Source organism: Eleginops maclovinus, chromosome 15 (genome assembly GCF_036324505.1).
Source record: "Eleginops maclovinus isolate JMC-PN-2008 ecotype Puerto Natales chromosome 15, JC_Emac_rtc_rv5, whole genome shotgun sequence".
Classification (NCBI taxonomy): domain Eukaryota; kingdom Metazoa; phylum Chordata; class Actinopteri; order Perciformes; family Eleginopidae; genus Eleginops; species Eleginops maclovinus.
The window spans coordinates 21,155,017-21,175,617 of NC_086363.1; the positions used below are offsets into that span (position 1 = coordinate 21,155,017).

The following is a 20,601-nucleotide window of genomic DNA, read 5'->3' on the forward strand; positions in this document are numbered from 1 at the left end:
TCCGTGGGCCTCTTCTATGAAATCTGATCTTTAGTTCTTTCCGTAGATTTTCTATTGGATTCAAGTCAGGTGATAGGCTGGGCTATTCAGCTTTATTTTCTTTCTCTGAAACCAATTGAGAGTTTCCTTGGCTGTGTGTTTGGGATCATTGTCTTGCTGAAATGTTCATCCTCGTCTCATCTTCATCATCCTGGTAGATGGCAGCAGATTTTAATAAAGAATGTCTCTGTACATTTTTCCATTCATCCTTCCTTCAATTATATGAAGTTTGCCAGTGCCATATGCTGCGAAACAGCCCCACACGATGATGTTCCCACCTCCAAACTTCACTGTTGGTATGGTGTTTCTGGGGTGATGTGCAGTGCCATTTGACCTCGAGACATGGTGGCATCCAAACAGTTCAATTTTGGACTCCTCTGACCAGACTATATTCTCCCAGTTGTCTAAATGTTGTGCAGCAAACTTTAAACGAGCTTCACCATGCTTTTTCTTCAGTAATGGAGTCTTGCGTGGTGAGCGTGCACAGGCCGTGGCGGTTGAGTGCATTACCTATAGTTCTCTTTGAAACAATTGTACCTGCTAATTCCAGGTCTTTCTGAAGGTCTCCACAAGTGGTCCTTGGCTATTGGACAACTCTTCTGATAATTATTTTCACTCCTCTGTTGCTGCACACCCCCCTGACACTGGGTAGCTGCGCCCCTACTTTTACCCATGAGATCTTTCTTGTGTGACACCTTGGTAATGAGAGACCTTTTTATAGGCCATCAATTGGGACTGAACCAGCTGATATTAATTTGCACTGAGGGGCAGGATTGCTTTCTAATTACTGGTAGGTTTCAGCTGCTGTCTTGGCTTTCCATGCCTTTTTGCACCTCCCTTTCTTCATGTGTTCAATACTTTTTCCCTGTGTCATTCCATTTGAATACACATAACTTAATTTATGGACATCTATGGTTTGATTTCTTTGCATGTGTGGATTGCATGGGTTGTTACCGACATCTGATGAAAATGTCATGTCAATAGCCCCTTTAGAAATATATTTACTGGGAAGAATTGTGACGTGTTCAATACTAATTTTACCCGCTGTATATGCATCTTATATGTTTATAATGTTTAAAATGAACATCTATTGTATCTCTCTTAATTTAATACAACATGAAGGCCTGTTGGAACCAATGATCTCAAACAATGGGAGTAACCACAGATAGGTCAGTTAATAATAGGTGCTCTCAGGATTGCACCGGGATCTCTGACAAATGATCAGAGAAACAGAAAACCACAGACTATCATCGGGTTTACTATGAGAAAAAAAATAAAACTATGAACAGTCAGTCTTGTTTCATTTTCATCGGATCTATCTTTGACATGGTTTGATCACCTCTAAACAAAAGCTCTAAGCAGAATTTAAAGCAGAGAAGCTTATCAATTTCTGTCTTTGGAAGAAAATCTTTTCCTCCAGTTAGACGTAATCTTGGGTGTGCACTCATTATTTATGTTTGGCTAGCCGTGTACATCCCTACTCTACATCCAGGCTTTAAAAAAATAAGTTGAACAGAGCAGAATATACTGTTATAATATGCAGTTGTGAAAAAATAGAGGCAAACAACTTCTATCTAAAAACACAATGTCTGTGTTGTTTATATACCAGATACAAATTCAACAAGCTCATGAGATGTTGAAGGTCAATTGTTTCAGTTCCCACTAATTTGCATCTGTTTTGCTCAGCTGCTGACAATGCAAATGCTCTTGGTGTCCGTGTTTGAAGGACAGGAGTAGCAGGTTCTTTAGTCCATGTATGTATGAACAATGTAAAGGGTTCGGGTTGGGTGCTTAATAGATATTCAAGCATCCATTGAATGCTACAGAAGGGAAGGCGAGGGACCAAACAGCAAACTTGTAGCACTCAGACACTGGTACAGAAACCCAGTGCTACCCACACCGGGACAGAATGCTAACAGATCCTATAGCAGACAGCAAATCCTGACGAGGTCTACAGCAGAGCGTATCATACAACACTCTGCACTGTGGCTGCACAAATGCTTCAAACAGCCCAGGTTGAAATATCTGTGTACACTTGTTGAATACTTTCACTGACAACATGACAGAAGAACTTCGGAACTTCCTCAATTCTAAGGGTTTGTTTACGCCGTGGTTTTGCTGGCTCCCATTTCTTTCAAATCTGGGTCAAGTGTAAGAAAGAGGATGTGATCATATTGATGCTAGCTTACTGTTCAAAACGTAAAAATAGTGCACGTTATCCTGTGATATGCTGAGGATTCTCTTCACAGTGATCTGCATCTAGACCAGACCCCATCACCATGCATACTTCTGGTATACACAAACACATTAGATAATAAAAATGTTGTTAACCTAGTCCTTTTCGATCATTTTCCATTCCTGAAACCACATCTGCATTGTTATCATTCTGAAAGTTTGAGTTTCCGAGGTGTTTCTCTGTGCCCAGTACATTTGGACTGGTATCTGCCTCCTCTCTTTGTTTCTACGGTGACACAATAGATGAAAAGCGAAGATGAACTCACATGGCCTAACCTTTCCCATCGATCCCATGTGCCAATTTTTAATTATAACCTGCTTCATTTAAATCAGCTCATAAGAAATGAAATTTTTTTCAAAAATTGTGTTGTGTATAATCTTCTTCAAATCTTTGGTAGCAGCAGAGTTATCAGTTTCACTGTTATACCGTTACTGTCAGAGCAATCACTGTTGGTGTGAAAATGCCAGGTGAAGAAGGGCAGAGCTGACGCCTGGAGCAGGAACCGATGCCTGCAGTTAGCTGTGATGTCTGGTGTTTATGCTGCCGCCTCCCCCCCATCCACCTCCATCATCATATCCAGCGCTAGGAGAGCTAGTCCAAAGACCACATCTCCTCATCAATCCAGATCTTCAGCATCCCCTTCCTCCCATGTGCTCATCAAATCCAGATCTTCCACATCACCACCAGTGTTTTGACCCCGGGGGGTTTCTGAAATACTCACGGCTGCACTTCCCCCTTAAGATATACGATATCGTGAGGACTTCTGGTATGAGGTGTGCTGAGTAGACGCATAGGCAGCTGGCTCCCACAGCTTTTAGTTTGCCTTTTAAGCCTCTCCTTTTAAGGATATTTAGTTCGCAAAAGACTAGTATAACTGTACTGACTATTTCTTATGTCTCGACTATGTCTAAAACAAAGGGCAAGCAAGATTTAAGATGCCTCTTCTTTGCCTGCTAGCGTCACGCTAGCGGAACTTAGCTCTCTGTTAGAAGAGCACAGGAAAACCTTATCTGCAGACTTTAAGTCATCTTTCGAGGCGTTTAAGACCACACTGGCTGGCACTCGACTGTTACATATCATGGGCAGCGGATCAGTTCTTTGGAAGACAACTCAAATGAGGTGGACGGTCGTCTCCAAAAACTGGAGGACGCATGTGCTACCCTCCAACAAGACAACGTGTCGCTCAGAACGAAGCTAGCCGACCTGGAGGGATGCACTAGGCGCCAAAAGGGTTATTGGCCTGCCTGAGTCGCTTGAGGGGTCACGACCAACCGCGTTCTTTTCCCAACTACTTGTGGATGTCTTTGGCACGGAGGTCCTCTCTTCACCCACTGAGCATGATCGTGCCCACCAGAGCCTCGCACCCAAGCCTGCTGCAGGAGATAAGCCGCGGCCTGTCATCATACGCCTTCATCGCTTCCAACTTAAGGACCTGCTCGTCTATGAGGCTCGCAGGCGGGCTGACCTGTTCTACACGGAGCACAAGATCCGATTCTACAAAGGCTTCAGCCTGGACTACAGCAACGAACGGAATACAAAAACTCCGTGGCAGAACTTTACAAGCCCGGGTACAAACCAGCCCTCCTGTATCCAGCCAAGCTCCGTATCACCCTCCCCAGCGGCGAGAAGAAATGGATTAGGTTAGGGCGCTGTCCCCTAAATTGGCAGTCGATGATGTTTATAGTAAAACATTGTGATGGGCGATGATATTGTCGTCGGGGGGGAGGGGGGGGCACTTTTTATTGTCTCTTTACATAAATATTTTTTCTACTTAAAAACTATAATTTTGTTATTTTACTAACATAACTAATTAGCCTACACCTTCTCATCCAGGCTTGCACGTAAGGGGGGGGGGGGAAAGAAAACAGTAGCTTCCACAAGAAGAGTTGATACAATGGCGTTGGTTGCTAAAAAGGGTACTACTTCGCCTATATGGCAATTTTTTGGATTTAGGCCTGTTGAGAGTGGACAGCCAAGGGACACGACTGAAGTTGTGTGCAGGATCTGCTCATGCGTGATCCGTGCAAAAGATGGGCAGACGACCAGTCTTCATGACCACTTGCGTGTGCGCCATCCAGCAGAATATGTCACCTTGCCTGCATGTGTTGGGCCTAGTAAAAAAGCTACCCAGGGTCAGCAGACGATAACTGGGGCTTTTGCAACAAAGCACTAAATATAAAACCGAAAGTGACAGATGGAGGCAGTTGACAGATGCGGTAACTCGCTACCTGGCCAAAGAAATGGTGTCGTTCAATACATTGGAGAAGCCCGCGTTCAAGGCCATGTTGCAAACTTTTGATAAACAATACGAGCTGCTAGGTCGGAAATATTTCTCCAAGACGGCTATCCCAAATATTTTCAACGAGGTCAGAAGGAACATCTCGACAGAGCTGGGTGAGGTAGATTATTTGACCCTGACAACGGACATGTGGTCTAGCTGTAATATGATGCCCTACATGTCAGCGACAGTGCATTATGTGAATAAAGAGTGGAAACTGCAGTCCAAATGCTTACAAACTAGCTTCATGCCCGAAAGACATACAGCAGATAATTTAGAAGAAGCACTGCGCGGGACAATTAATGACTGGAAACTACAGGAGAAACAAATTGCCTGTATAACTACCGACAATGGGGCGAATATTGTTGCAGCAATCCGGCAGTTGAAATGATCATGGTTAAGTTGCTTTGGGCACAATTTTAACCTAGCCATAAACAATTTGCCTGCGCGACAGAGTGCCAGCACAGACCGAGCTTTCGGGGTTTGCCGGCCAATCATCACAGCGTTTTCGCAAAGCTGGCTAAGGCGACTTGAGCTGCGGAAAGCGCAAGTGGAAATGAAACTCCCTGAGCACTCATTGATCACGGTAATTTTTTTAACTTATTGTTTAATTGTTATTATTATTATGTATTTTATTATTTATTGTCATCTGCATCTTCGCAAACGAACATTTAACACACTAGGCCTACAGAGAAAGTTTGCGAGACACACAACATGAATAATTTGACTGAAAAACTACAACTGTATAGGTGATTAAATGTATCCTATGGAGCCTATGTTTGTATATTTATGTAAAGCCTACATTTGCAGTTTAGGCTATGGGGCTCATTATCTAGGCAACAACTTAAAGACAGTAATTAATGAATGAATGTGTCTTTAATGACAGGACTGTGCAACATGATGGGGCTCAAAACAACAAATGGTGGAGAGAATGCTGGAGCAGGCGCAAGCCATCAAGCGTGTGTTTGCCCAAGACAAAAGCCGCCGCCCACTTCCCCAGCTGACATGGCAGGACATAAGTGTTCTGGAATCTGTGAAAAACGCGTTGAAGCCAGTAGTGGACTTAGCAGACATTCTCTCTAGAGAAAACTACGTAACGGTGTCCTCACTGCTGCCCATGTTGGCCCATTTAGAAAGTGTGCTGGAGGAGTCAGATGATGATTCCAAACTGACAGCCGACCTGAAGCGTGTCACCCTGGAGCAGATGGAGGGCAGATATGGTGGTGACACCATCCAGAGGCTGATGCGTAAAGCAACACTGCTTGACCCCAGGTACCTTGGGGACCACAGGAAACCTCCCGAACTTCATTCTACAAAATCTGAAGTCATGGAAGAGATTGTGACAGAGATTGCGTCGCTGCCAAGTCCAACACCAGGTCCTGGAGAAGAAGAAGAGGAACGAGATGCCGGCACCACCACCGTGCCTAAGAAAAAAAGTGGTCTTTGGGCAGCCTTCTTGGGAAGAGAGCAGCCTCAGCAGCCACGCTCACTGATGAACAAAAGGTTGACTCAGAATTGAGCATGTGGAAATGGCCATTGATGGGGAAGAGGACCCACTGACTTGGTGGAAAACGAACGAAAAAAGGTTTCCGTTCATGGCAAGATAAGCACGGAAATATCTGTGCATATGTGCTACCAGTACTCCATCAGAGCGGGTCTTCAGCACCGCGGGTAGTGTAGTTACTCCAATCCGCAGTTTATTAAAACCAGAGACAGGTGGGTATGTTGGTATTTCTGGCAAGAAACATCGACATTTAAACACAGTCTTTATGCACTTTTCACAATCATTTACGAAGCTATTCAATTTCGATTTTGCCTATAGCCTAGGCCTATTGTTTTTTAAACGTTCATTCGTGTAGCATATGACCACTTGAAAATATTCCAATGACATCAATTATTTTGTAGCCCATGCACAGTAAAGACTTAATGCCTTAAGTCATTCAATTCTGCTGCTAATTATAAGTGAAATGGAAATCCCAGGTTTCAGTCTCTGGCTGTTCCCATTCTGTTGTTCTTGATTTGTTGTTCTTCTGTGCTTTTGTAAATGTGTGTTAACAAAATCCTTGAGATTATGGCCAAGGCAATTCGGAGCTTTAAGGTTTTTTTTTTTTCATTTCGGTCCATTTGGGCTATACTCTCAAGCTGCGCTCGATGCGCGATTCCCTCCAGCTGATGGGGACGCTGTCAGGTCAGCAACTTCCATCTTCAAATCCCCAAAAGAAATGGGGATTCATGACAGGTGGGTTAGAGGGTTTTTAAGAGGGTGGTGAGCTCACGAAATTCTCTAAAACAGTAGTTTGGATGTGAAGCTGCTGGAGATCAATGCGTGTGCGATTTTTATGAAACGTCGGGTGCACATTAAATTAACGTGAGAAGTTGCGGATCTGACTGAGGTTAAATTACCCTATTAAATCAAGTTATATGACTAATTTAGAAATGCATTTGACATCATGCCATGAATTGACACAATAATTCGTTTTATAGGCTAGCTTTAGGAAGGTGAGCTAATTTGTAAAGATCTCAGCAAAGTTTTTAGGTTAACTATAGAAGAGACTAGGATTAGTTTGTGTCTGATGGGGGGGCGTGGCATCACGATGGTGGCTCTCCATCGTGATGTCGGTCAGCCAATCAAGATGGACGATGACATCGTCCATCGGCACAACCCTAATGGATCCAGTCTGTTTCGGAGGCTGGCAAGTTTGTCCAGAACTCGGACCAAAATGTGTAAGCTAGTGAACACATATACAAATGCAAAATAAACGGTATCGTTAATGCCTTAAATATGTGCGAAGGCAAGGTGTGCTCTTCCCAGTTTAATCCTGTTATCTGACATCAATGTTAGCTATGCGCTTGCCCTTGGTGCAGCTAAACGTGATGCTATAGCCATTTGAAGTTGTTTGCAGGGTAGTCGTTATCGTTACGGAAACGTTATCTGTAGCCTATTGTAAGACATTCATGTTCCACTGTTTAGTCGTATTTTCAATAGGTTTTCAATAGCAGACATGTGTTCCAATAATATCTAATGCCTAATGCACTAGTTGATGTTTTACTTGAGGTTTTTAAGATCCAATGTTTTCCTTGAAGTTAACTACGTCGTGGGATCAGCGCGATAGCTTTGAGGAAGTATCAATAGATGCTGATCAGTGAATCAGTGAGTTTCATGCTGCTGCTGGTTCCTGTAGCAGCAACTGGAGTCAGGGGTTGTTGCGTGGGGGGAGAGTGGTATGTTTTTGTCACTGTTTTGTAAGCTTTCTTTTATTGTACGTTTATTTGTATTTTTCTATTGTATCTGTGCTACTGCTACTATAATCCGCAATGTTAGACCCAGACAAGTGCTTTATTCCCCCTCTTTGGCATTGAGCTGAGAGCGGCGATGGGAGGGGACACTCATAGAGGCAACATTTCCACTCACACAGTCAATCCCATCATATGATGACTAGTGCAGTCTCCTTCTCTGCACCAAGTGGTGCTGTTCGATTTACTAGTTTGAATGTTAGAGGCCTGAACTCTCCTGCTAAGCACAACAGAGTGATTAACCATCAACTGCTGTCTCGACCCCTCGCTTGATCGTTCATCTAGCAGGCCTTGTGTTCCATCTAAATCATCTCAAGTTATCCAGCTATTCATGGAACAGTATGCCGTCTCAGACGCTTGGCGCTTCTTTAACCCTAGCACCAAGCAGTTCTCATTTTTCTCACCTGTTCATGGAACGTTCTCACGAATAGATTTCTTTCTCATTGATAATAAGCTCCTCTCCTCTGTCACATCGTATTCCTACTATCCCATGGTAATTTCAGATCATGCAACCGTGGTCATGGATGTCTCCTTCCCAGGCAGATCTCTTTCCCGCTCTCCCTGGCGTTTTAATTCGCTGTTACCTTCTGACACCAACTTTATTAGCACAATTAACAGTCATATTGATCTTTTCATATCTACTAATGTCAATCCAGATGTATCTGCAGCAGCTATATGGGAGTCATGTAAAGCTTACTTAAAAGGTGAAATAATATCTTACTCCGCCTATAAAACAAAGATTGCTGGGAAAAGAAGATCTCTCTCTCCAAGGGCATAGCAGAGCTGCAGTCAAAGTGTATAGACACACCTGATGCTGATGTTTTCAAAGAACTCACAAAGAAAGCAGAATATGACATTCTGGCCTCCAATGAAACGTCAGAGTCCCTTTTAAAAACACGTCATACTCACTATGAGTTTGGAGATAGACCAAGTAAATTGCTTGCTCACCAAATACGGCAGTCCTCCTCATCAATGCACATCAACCAGATTGAGACAGATATTGGAATAACTATTAACCCTCAATCCATAATAATCAGTTCAGAAATTGTTATGCTTCATTATATTCCTCTGAGTGTCTAAATAGCGAAACGCAATACAAACACTTTTTTAGTTCCTTAGATATCCCTTCCATCAACTTTGAAGTGGCATCTAGTCTGGACGCACCGTTCACAATAACCAACCTTAGGAGTGCTTTAATGCTTATGCAGAATGGGAAATGCCCTGGCCCTGACGGTTTCCCTAACGATTTTTAAAAAAACATTTGCAGATACACTGTCCCCACTGCTACTCAACATGTTTAATGAATCTCTGCAAAGACGCACACTCCCTCTCACGCTACATCAGGCTACTATGTCTCTTATCTTGAAAAAGGATAAAGACCCTCTATCCTGTAGTAATTATCGCCCTATCTCTCTTCTTTGTACAGATGTCAAAATACTGGCTAAAATGCTGGCTAGACGTCTAGAGTGTGTCCTTCCAAATATCATCGCCTCAGACAAACAGGGTTTGTAAAGAACAGATATTTCACAATATCAGGCGACTGTTTGATATTGTGTATTCACCCACAACCTCTGACAACCCTGAGCTGGTCATTTCAATGGATGCTGAAAAGGCATTTGACCGTGTGGTGTGGCCCTACTTGTTTTGCACCTTGAAACGTTTTGGCTTTGGCAATACATTTATATCATGGATTAAGCTTTTGTATACATCCCCTCTTGCTTGTGTCCGCACAAATAATTACTATTCTGATTATTTCTCCCTCAAACGTGGTACCCAACAGGGCTGCCCACTCTCTCCATTACTGTTTGCCATTGCCATTGAACCTCTAGCAGTGGCCCTCAGGTCCAGTCAGATGCAGGGCATCTCAAGAGGTGGCATAGAACATAAGGTATCCCTGTACACCGATGACCTCTTGGTCTTTATTTCTTGTCCAGACAAATCTATCCCCCTCGTACTTACTGTGTTGAAAGACTTTGGGCATATCTCAGGCTATAAATTAAATCTGCATAAAAGCAAATTTATGCCAGTTAATGCGGCTGCCACAGCTTATCCCCTCTCAAAGTTACCATTCAGAACGTCTCTGGAGCACTTTAAATATTTGGGTGTCTGTGTAACAAAAAACTATTCAGAACTATTTAAGTGGTCACTCTTGCCTCTGTCTCTTGCTGGTCGGATAAATTGTATGAAATGAATGTACTCCCCAAGTTCTTGTATCTTTTCCAGTGCATACCTATTTTCCTCCCTAAACCCTGTTTCCACTCTCTTGATAGCTTAACCTCACAGTGTATTTGGAACAAAAGCACCCCTAGAATCAAAAAAATAATTCTACAAAAACCTAAACAGTTCGGCGGCCTAGCTCTACCCAACTTCCTGCTTTATTATGGGCTGCAAACATTAGAAATATATTGCACTGGCGCCAAACCAACAACCAATCTTCATCATGGCTGCAGATTGAGGAAGCCTCATGTAGTACCTCCTCTCTGATGTCCCTGTTGTGCCTCCCCCTGACTTTGTCACCATCTGCACACTCCAGTAGTGTTGTAGTGAAAAACTGCCTTAGAATCTGGAATCAGTTCAGGTGGCACTTTAGGCTACAGGTAATACCTGTCTTGGCCCCAGTACATTCTAACCCTCTGTTCACTCCGTCAGTTAGTGTCAATAAAACAGCTTTACATTAGTGGCATATTTGCTTCCTTCGACCAACTCACTCAGGTTTTCAATTTGCAGCCCACTCATTTCTTTAGATACTTGCAAGTCAGAGATTTTGTTCACAAACATTTTCCTTGCCTCCCTGCCCTCCCTTTCCCTACTCTCACTGATGCCATACTTGATGTTAACCCGAGTCTCAAAGGTTTGATTTCAATACTGTACAATACACTTCTCAAAAGTCAGACAACAACCCCTGACGCTTTGCGCATTGCTTGGTCTGCAGAGCTTGGTGAGGATAAAGGTCCTGCTGCCTGGAAGCATGCCCTGAGTTGGGTCCACTTGTCGTCCGTCTTTGCTCGCCATGGAGTTTTACAGTGCAAAGTGATTCATAGAGTTCACTGGTCTAAAAGCAAGCTTGCTCGTATCTACCCCGACATTGATCCAAACTGTGACAAATGTCACCAAGGACCTGCCAATCTCAGTCACATGTTTGGTTCTGCCATACCCTTGTTCCCTTCTGGACATGTGTTTTTGACTCCCTCTCAGCCATCACATCTCCCAACAAACAACCTTCACCATTGCTTGCCCTGTTTGGTGTCCTACCCATTGACCTCTCACTGCCATCCTATTTTACTGAGCTTGTTGCCTTTCTCACACTGCTAGCAAGAAGTGCGATTCTCTTGTGGTGGAAAAGCCCTTGCCCCCCCTCTTACTCTGGGGCTAAACTGTCTCTTTGATTGTACTTTGTTTCACAGAATGAATCTTTGTATTAATGCCGCATCATGCATGAGGTGTAATATGTATCTGTTATGCTCAAAATCCCACAAATAAATCATTACAAAATAATTTTAAAAAAGATATACGATATCAGGTATTGGGCGCAAAATCTCAATATCGCCTAGGGCAGCCAATGGGCTAGAACCGGCCCTGGTATAACCATCATGGCCACTGGTAGACCCCACACATATAACAACACTGACTATAGCACCCCCTTCTTGTGTTAATAACTGTGCAATACATACCGGGCTGCCATAATCAGAACCGTTTCTGAGGTCTATTTTTGTGTATTTTGTAAATTGTGTGCTTCTTGTATACATTTTTGTATCTTGGGTGTAATATTAAGCTGTCTTTGGCTCTTTCTACTCCACAAATGAAAATGTCTCCTCTGTGGGACGAATAAAGGTATTCTGATTCTACATCCATGGGACCCATAGAGCAGTGGTCCTCAAAGTGGGGTCCATGGCACTCTGCCAAGGGGTCCGTGAAGTTTTCAGATTCATTCATTTAAATTATCATGATATCATTTTTTATTTTAAAAAAGGCTTCATAGTTCAACAAATAATATATATATTTTAAATCTAAAATAGTTCATAGATTACGTTCTAATCTAACAAATCTATACATTTAAAAATCAAGCGCGTCACCCGTTACCGTGGAAACAACAATAACTGGCATGTCAGAGAGCTCCGCTGCTAGCATCATAGAGATATAACACGGCTAGCATAGATTTCTAAAACGACCGGTTACGGCTACAAATGAAGTAAATGAAAAACAAAAAACAAAACTAAGGAAATACAATGAGGAGTAGCCTACACTACAATATGGATTTATTGAAGTGGAAGGGAAACCGAAATGTCTGATATGCCTGCAGTGTCTTGCCAATGAGGCGATGAAGCCTGCCAAACTGAAGAGGCACCTCGAGACCAAGCATCCAGATTATGTAAAAAAAAGACCGGGCTATTTTTGAGAGGAAGGGCGAGGACTACCGCCAGCAACAACAACGGATGGTTAATGTTACGTATGTTTCTGCTAAAGCACAGCGGGCCTCCTACCTGGTAGCACAGAGGATTGCTAAGGCGCGAAAGCCCCACACAATAGCGGAGGAACTGCTGCTTCCTGCTGCGGTGGATCTGTGTGAGGTGATGGTGGGGAAAGATGCAGCTGCCAAATGGAGAACCTCTGTCAAATGACACCATCAGACAACGAATTGAGGACATGTCTGCTGATATCAAATCACAACTGCTGGAAAGACTGAGAGGGTCTAAATTTGCGGTTCAATTGGATGAGTCCACTGATGTGTCCGGCTCTGCGCAGTTCATCGCACTGGTTCGCTACCCGTGGGAAGGAAGGATTCAGGCAGATTTGTTTTATTTTGTCAAGAATTGACGGGGCGAGCAACAGGTGAGGAGATTTTCAATGTTATAGATATGTTCATGAAGACTGGCAATGTGAGTTGGGAGAATTGCATTGCAATTTGCACGGATGGGGCAGCTGCCATGACCGGACGCACGAGTCGCCAAGGAGCGCAATCCAATGACGATAGCTACCCACTACATGCTGCAAAGGCAGGCTCTGGCGTCAAAATCATTGAGTCCTGAGCTACACTCTCAGCACGGTGGTATCTGTGGTCAACCACATCAAGTTTAAGCCACTGCAGTCCCGTTTATTCGGCCAGTTCTGCAGGGAGATGGGCGCAGGACAGGACACCCTGCTGTTCCATTCAGAGGTGCGTTGGCTCTCCCGTGGAAAAGTGCTACAGTGGGTGTAGGAACTGCGCTCAGAGCTGTGTGAGTTCATCCAGAATGACAAGCCAACCACTGCAGCGCTCTTCTCTGACCCCGAATGGATCGCACAGCTCGCCTACCTCGCAGATGTATTCGACTTATTGAATATCAGTTTGTCCTTTCAAGGCCTCTATCCTTTAGGTAAGCGACAAAATCAAGGCATTCCGTGCCAAAGCAGCGATCTGGAGAAGGCAGGTGCAACATGGCATTACAGACATGTTCCCCCAACTCACAGAGTTTTTGGACACAAACCAAATACCAGCTGAGATTGTGAAAAATACAATCGGTTCGCATCTTGCCTCCCTTGGTGACTATTTCAATGACTATTTCACTGACGTTGACACCGATGCCTGGGACTGGGTGCGCGACCCCTTCGTTGCCCATACATCAGCGCGGGTCTCAGTGGAAAAGCAGAGGAGGAGCTGCTGGACCTGGCATGCGACGGGACACTGAGAATCCGGTTCGGCCAAGGGAGGCATGTGGACTTTTGGCCTTCGGTTGAACAGGAGTATGCAAATCGCTGTTGCTGCCATGCGGGTGTTGCTCCCCTTTCCAACCACATACCTGTGCGAGTCATCATTCTCAGCGCTGACCTCCATGAAGACCAAGTATCTACAGGGCTCGGATGGAAGTGCAGAACGACCCACGTGTATGCTGGTGCGCATGGTGCGAGAGGAGAGGGAGAGACGCAGAAGTGAGACTGACTGAGATTACTTTGAGCAACGTGCAATAGTGTCCTCTTTTCGCGCCATGACATTATCAGTTATGAATTTGTTTTTCACTGCTTGACAAAATGGGCTTGTGGCTGAGAGCGTGTGGAAAATGTCAATTGTGTGAGAGTTGGCAGCCCTGTGAACTCGCTTGACATTATTATGTATGAAACTGCCTATCAGATTCATTTACTTACTAAAGGTGTCGGAACGCTGTTCTGGATCGTTCCAGCCCACTTTAACCCCTGTGTGTGTGTGTGTGTGTGTGTGTGTGTGTGTGTGTGTGTGTGTGTGTGTGTGTGTGTGTGTGTGTGTGTGTGTGTGTGTGTGTGTGTGTGTGTAGGTTCTGAAATGATCACTTTTCCCTTGATTTTCCTTTGATATTTTGTTTAGGTACAGTGTTACTTGCAGCTAAATGATTGATTGTTTTATGGGTATTCTGTGTTGAGATGGTGCAACTATTTTTAATATATATCTAATATCTTTCTAATACATTTCTCTTGTGTTGTTCTTTCACATTACTAAGGCTATAGAAGTGTAAATAATAGGCTACTTCAGATTATTCCAAGGGGCATACATGTCATGTCAAGTCAAGTCTATTTTTATTTATATAGCCCAACATCACAAATCAGAATGGGGGTTCCTTGGTGTATTCTCTATCTTGTAAGGGGTCCTTGGCCGTAAAACAATTGAGAACATCTGCCATAGAGCAAGACGTGTTTGTGTAGCTCTTCAGGAAACTACGGCTAAACTATTACTTTCAGAGGTAACCTCTTTAAACAGCACTTTAAACAAAGTAGTTTTTGCTTTGTGCAACTGTTAAACACGCACGATGTCGAACGAACCTGGCAAATCACGACAAACAATTCTATCTGCGTAAAAGCCTTCTTCAACGAGTCACATCACATGCGAAAAACAGACGGCGGATGAAGGCACTTCAGCTATGCCTCTCGATTTTGAAGGATTTAAACGTGAACTACGTGATGACCTAGTTGGTGCAACGAAAAAGGAGGTTTGATCTGTACCTGAAAGCGAACTGGGATTTTTCAAATCGGAAGTTTTGGCTCTAAAATCAGGTTTGGAGGAACAACACAACTAAATCAGAAATAGCTTTGCTACGCAGCACGCTAGCTAGCGCAGAGCACAGTCTGTCCACATGTAGTGACGATGTGACTATATTGCTAGTCGGAGTTCCTGAATCCCCTGGCAGTTGTTCCACTTCAGCGATTTCAGCTTTGCTCAAAGATGCGTTCAACTTGGATAAAGCGCCCCTGGTCGACAGATCGCACCGACCACCACAGCCAGCCCCACAAGGAGGAGGACCAGCCAATGCGGTCATAGCGCTACAAGGACTGCAACGATATCATGCGCCTAGCAAGAACCAAACAGAGGATCCAAGTTGACGACATGACCATCTCTGTCTACCCGGATTTCACTGTGAGAGTGTCCAAAGCGCAAGCGGCGTTTAACGACGTCAGACGGATGTTAAAGGACGTTCCAGGAGTTAAGTTTGGAATTCTTTTCCCAGCCCGGCTCCGCATTACATTCAACGGGACCGGGTCGTTTCTTACTGACCCGGAAGCTGCCCGTGCATACGTCTCCCAGAACATTGTTCGCCATCAATAGGGCTGACTGTTGTAGCAGAGAACTTTTAATATTGACGAGAACGTTCACTCTCAAAACCGTTCCGGTATGGTACTGCACCTGGGGGGCGCTGGTGGGCCAGTGCAGAATGAATGTGGTCCTATGGAGCCCCACCCATAGATTCCTACATTTCTTTGGATATAATTTTTTTTTAAATCACTGCTATAGTTTTTTAAACATGGAATGGATAATCCTCACAAACGACACATAGCTAGTATTTTATATTCGCTTGATTTTGACTAAAATTAGGTTTTTGTAAATCGGATGACGTCATGCGTGATAAATTGCTTTACGGCACCTTGTGTCTCTCCTTCCCTTTCCTTTCCCTCGCAGCAACAGCTGCATACGATCGCAGCTGATTTGGCTCCGTGGGACTGATTTGAACTCGGCTCTACATGTTTTGAAAAGGTGTGACATTATTTGATACTCATAATTTACAAATCTTAACAAACAATTAAGTGTTAATGAAGACTTTCTGATGTGAATATGTCGTTTTTGAAAAAATACGTTATTTGGTTGCTTCAGTTGGCTATATTAGCACTGTGAGTACTATTACCAGAGGGAACTTTGCTAACGTTAGATATGGTCAGCAGAAAAAAAAAGCTTTGACAATAAAAGTGTGTGGTTAACTGGTGAAAGTATGATGCTGACGAGTTAATACAAGCGTGTATGAAAACAGTTTGTCGATTATATAATGTTAACATATTGTTTTAGTCATCCATCCAAAGTTGTAAGTGAGATCAGAAATGGGAGCTAGGCTAAAGCTAAACGATATTTGACGAGATGCATAGATCTTCGTGCTCCCGGCGCCATGTGACCTTATCATTTTATCTCTGTCACATTCACATATCATTCATGTACATGCTCATAGTTCTGTGTAACTTACACCAGTCATAGACATGACGAGCTACTGTTATCAAAGCAGTTAAAACAAAAAAACCTTCAAGAGAAAAGACACAGAAAGGTTGATATGGTTTGTTGCAGACTAGTCAAAAACAAGCCTGCATTCATTTATTTATACTGTATTAATTAACTTGTAAATGTAGATACTTTTTTTTCTGCCACCTTTTTCTCGTTGATGGCAGAGAGGCCCCTGTTTCTTATCCGGATCTCTGCCCCCAGCCTACACATTGTACATTTTTTAATCGAGATTTCCTCGATTAAAAGGGCATGTTCCGGGTGGTCTCTGTGGAACTCTTTGAAGGCCTCTGTTCCCTCCAGTGTCTTCTCAAGGTTCTGTCGTACCCCACTCTTTGGCCAGAAGGTATTGATGTTTCTTCCAAATGCCTCCTCCAGATCCCTCACCGCATTAAAGAACCTGGTTGAAGGCCTCATCAAATTCGCGTTGGGAGTGAAGCGTTTGGCTTCCAGAAATGGGTGCTCCTGTGGAGACGCGTAACTGTGATCATGCAGTGTGGAGCCCAGCAGCAGCACTTCACAGTGATGACAGACCTGGATGGCTTGATCCTTCTGCAGCATCCTGACCAACCAGCCGGCAACATAAAATAGCCCCTCTTCGAGGATACAGTCACCAATGGTCTATGGAGGTAAGCGGAAAAAATCTTAGTTTACATGTAAGAGCATATATAGGATGTATTGCATATTGTAGCTTGTCAATTTGCATTTATATTTTAATAATATATCAGTGTATTGATAATGTAGTTAGTTAGGATTTTATGCAAGTGAAATGCAGTGACTGTGTGTTGGTTGTATAATCAGATGACCTGGTCCTCCACAATATCCTGCGCCACCATTTCCTCAGTGGTCCCCTCTGTAGGCAGTGTTTTGGGCTGGAGAGTGAGGGTGGCTGGATTGTGGTCCCCGGGGGATGGAGTGGTGGGCTGAGGTAACATTTCACTCTATGGAGGTAAGTGGAAGTAATGTTAATTCACACGCAAGACATGCAAGGGCATATTTAGGTTGTATTGCACATTGTAGCCTGTGCATTTATATTTTAGTTATATATCAGTGTAGTTTGTATCATTATATTTGTATTTTACTTTGTATTATTCCTGACCCATAGTTATTGTTATCATAATAACAATGTTGTCTACAATGACCTGCACCTCCATATCCTCATTGGTCCTGGAAGGTGGAGCGGCGAGTTGAAGGTTGGCCAGAAGAGGAAATCCGGCATCTTCCTCACAGTTGGAGGTGTTCGACAGTGATGTCATGATATGCGACACACTCAGCCCCCTTAATGCTGCCGTGAATTCCATGGCGCTTGGATTGTATTTGTGCCCTCCTTTGCCACGGATCAGAGAGAAAAGGTTCTACTCACAACAGAAGGAGAAGGTTGTTAGTGATTGAATGGCTCCCCTGATGGTGTCTGCAATCTCCTCCGACAGCATGGAGCTGGAGGAAAAGAAGTATCCAATTGGCTGGAAGACATTGGGAAAGTGCTTGTTAGGTATGTTTCTCACATAATGAATGATTCCATTCTCAGTAATGGAATAGAATATAAATTGTTGTAGCTTACCTGCTTCCACTTCCCCAGGATTCCCCTGGTCATCAGGACCATTGCCTGCTTGGCGGCATTTCCGTTAGCGGACACCCCATAAATAGTGTCCGTTTTTCTGTTGTAATCGAACTGCCTTTTTATGGCCATTTCGTCAAAAATTAGTGTACATAGCCTCTCGGCAGATGTCATAGAAGAGACCTTCAGTTTCATCTGGGCGAGAATCCCATGGAGGTAACCTGGCTGTTGGGGATGTAATCAGAGTTGGAGATCAATGTGTAAGTTCTTCATTTACTTTGAAAAAAGCCAAAATCTAAATTGGATACCGATCAGAGGAGAGGAAGATGAATTGAACTGAAAATCTATCCATCCATCTCCCACAGAACATCACTAGTTTCTCACACTGTTCTGATTTGATATAGGTCTATAATAAGGTGTATTATTGTTGTAGCCTAGAAATCTAGATGCATCCTTGCAATATTTATATAATATATAGATTATCTACAGTACAGGGTTTAGATCTAGTCAGTGTGCAAGTGCGCCATATCAGACAAAACCTTGTATTCTTGAAATCTTCATTGGGATTGTCTGTTTTATACATTTTTCTAAATTTGGTCTCTACAATGATAATGTCTCACATGACTTATTGCAAAATGTTTATTGAAATAACATCTTTCTTACAGAGAAGTATCCGACTCGTGCCGTAACGAATCTGTGAAGAGTTGTAGGTGAGGGCAGTGCAAAAATACTGCGCAAATATCTGTAATTCTTAGGGCTGCTGTGTAGAATTTGCAGCCCCATTTCCTTCAGAGTCCTTCCAAATCTCCTCCCTCTACCCTTTTTCCCTGCCTCTGACAGCTGGGCCCGGATGAAATCACGGCACTTTTCTGAGCAGTTGGGCAGGATCTCTTTAAGGCTACATGGGGAGAAAATGTTAAGTCCAAAAAACAAGTGTGTACAGCTACATTATACTATTTCCAAAAGTCAAAACCTTTATGCTGTTGTAGACCTTTGGTAATACATTTTGTGTATATGACATATACAGGAAAAAGTAATAGAAATTCAGATCAGGAAAAGGAATGGAAAAGTTAGGGCATTTTTAAGTTTGACTTCAAGTGGGTACTCTGTAATTGTACACCTTATTCTGTGACTGTGTTTTACTTACACTAATGAAACCTCATCTTATTAACTTAGGGCAGAATTTTCCGATGTGCTTACCTGCACACCTTTTAGGTCAAGTTAGTCTGTGACTAAAATGTCATAAGGCCAGTTGTGTATTCTTGCAACAGACTTAGGACTTTTGCAAAATGCGTGCAGGCTGAAAAGCACACAGCTATGCACTTTTGAACTTTTGCAAATGGAAGAATTCTGCCCTTATTGTTTTGTTGGCCTTACTTTGACTGTTTAGCCTTTCGTCCCTTCGACTTTTTACGCTTTGCCTTTGCCTTTTGACCTGCACCCTTTCTTTTAAGCAGCGCCACCTCAGCCTCCAGTTCTTTAATTCTCTATAAAAGACACAAAGGCATAACTTCATAACTGAATAGTGAAATGCTACGTCATTGAACAATTCAACCTCATTGTTCTTGTTTTTCTTCCAGAATCTGCTCACTGAGATGGTTACCTGTCTTAACTGCTCCTCCTCTGGTCCTTTCTCTCTCTTTTCATCTGTCCCTTTTTGTGTATTTGCCCTTTCCTCTGTTCTTTCTCCTTCAGTGCCTTCTTCTGTCCCTTGTACTTCAAGAGCTCCTTCAAGAGCTACAATTTCCCTTTCCTGCACCTTATTCTTTTCATCTTTTGAAAGTTTATAAATGTTAATATTAGTCAGTCTGTCATGATAATTTATGAACTCTGTTAACTCATCGTTTATTGTCATCTTACCTCTGTTGATTCTCTGCCTTTTCAGAGGAGAGGCAAGCAGTGGTGGGTTTCCACAGTTCACCAATGTGGGGATGGCTTCTTGTGTGAGTGCTTTTCTTCCATTAGACTAGTACAGAACATGAAGGACATCGTCAAGGACAGTAATGTCACTGTTGACTAAAAATGTTTCACTAATGTTACACACCAGCACAACTCACTTTTCGAAGAAAGCGCTCCTCAAAATGTAGCTCACACACCACATATCCTCCCTGCATCATTTCTGCATGGGACAGACTAAGTCTGAGGTCAGCCCTTCTGATATTAATGAGCCATCTTTTCCTCCTGAAAGTGAAATCTGATTAAATGTAGTCTTTTTGGACCTGTGTTCTGTTGTAGGTGTCTTGGTTTTCATTCCGTTTCTGTTCAGCCACAACTTTGTTTGCTGTATTGTTTTGTTTACTTGTGTGTGTGTGTGTGTGTGTGTGTGTGTGTGTGTGTGTGTGTGTGTGTGTGTGTGTGTGTGTGTGTGTGTGTGTGTGTGTGTGTGTGTGTGCTCTCTTCTCTGTGTTCTCTTGTTAAATTGCTCTCTCCTATTTTAGACCGCTCACATCATCCCCTTCATTTAAGTTTTTAGCTGTATAGGTGTTTTTGCACGTTTCAATTGGGTACAATGAATTGGGTATTACTTTCTTCTGTTCTGTTCTTGTAATCTCTCATTCACGAAGGCTTTGAAGTCTGCAGTTGTATGTATTTATCTATGTATCTATCTATATATATATATGTATTTATGTTATCTATGTATGGAGTAATGACATCCATGAAGACCATGTGTTGAGCTCCTAAATGCTGACATTTTTTTTTCTCTGCCACCT

At 43.1% G+C, this 20,601-nt stretch overlaps 1 protein-coding gene and 1 long non-coding RNA gene across 3 annotated transcripts; one reads left to right on the forward strand and one right to left on the reverse strand.

Moving 5' to 3' along the window:
- Positions 1–15,427: 15,427 nt before the first annotated feature.
- LOC134876620 (uncharacterized) lies at positions 15,428–17,703 on the forward strand. Its single transcript, XR_010167480.1, has 3 exons — positions 15,428–15,822; positions 16,711–16,961; positions 17,134–17,703. It is a non-coding gene; the product is annotated as an uncharacterized LOC134876620 (long non-coding RNA).
- LOC134876619 (uncharacterized) lies at positions 15,464–17,683 on the reverse strand. Of its 2 annotated transcripts, none has more exons than XM_063901640.1 (3): positions 17,481–17,683; positions 17,139–17,273; positions 15,464–16,953 (listed from the first exon to the last, which is right to left on the reverse strand). In XM_063901640.1, the coding sequence occupies exons 1-3, from the start codon at positions 17,631–17,633 to the stop codon at positions 16,444–16,446; spliced, it is 798 nt and encodes a 265-aa protein (XP_063757710.1). In that variant the 5' UTR covers positions 17,634–17,683; the 3' UTR covers positions 15,464–16,443. The 2 variants fall into 2 exon arrangements, with proteins under 2 accessions (XP_063757710.1, XP_063757709.1); XM_063901639.1 differs by having other exon boundaries at positions 17,475–17,683.
- Positions 17,704–20,601: the final 2,898 nt, after the last annotated feature.

What these genes read in the sequence shown, in the direction of transcription:
- LOC134876619 (XM_063901639.1), bottom strand. Translation starts at nt 17,633, where the DNA reads ATGGAATTCACGGCAGCATTAAGGGGGCTGAGTGTGTCGCATATCATG. An exon ending in ATGAGGATATGGAGGTGCAG is followed by an intron (nt 17,274 to 17,474) that starts GTCATTGTAGAC and finishes TTACCTCCATAG; the next exon opens with AGTGAAATGTTACCTCAGCC. An exon ending in AGGATATTGTGGAGGACCAG is followed by an intron (nt 16,954 to 17,138) that starts GTCATCTGATTA and finishes TTACCTCCATAG; the next exon opens with ACCATTGGTGACTGTATCCT.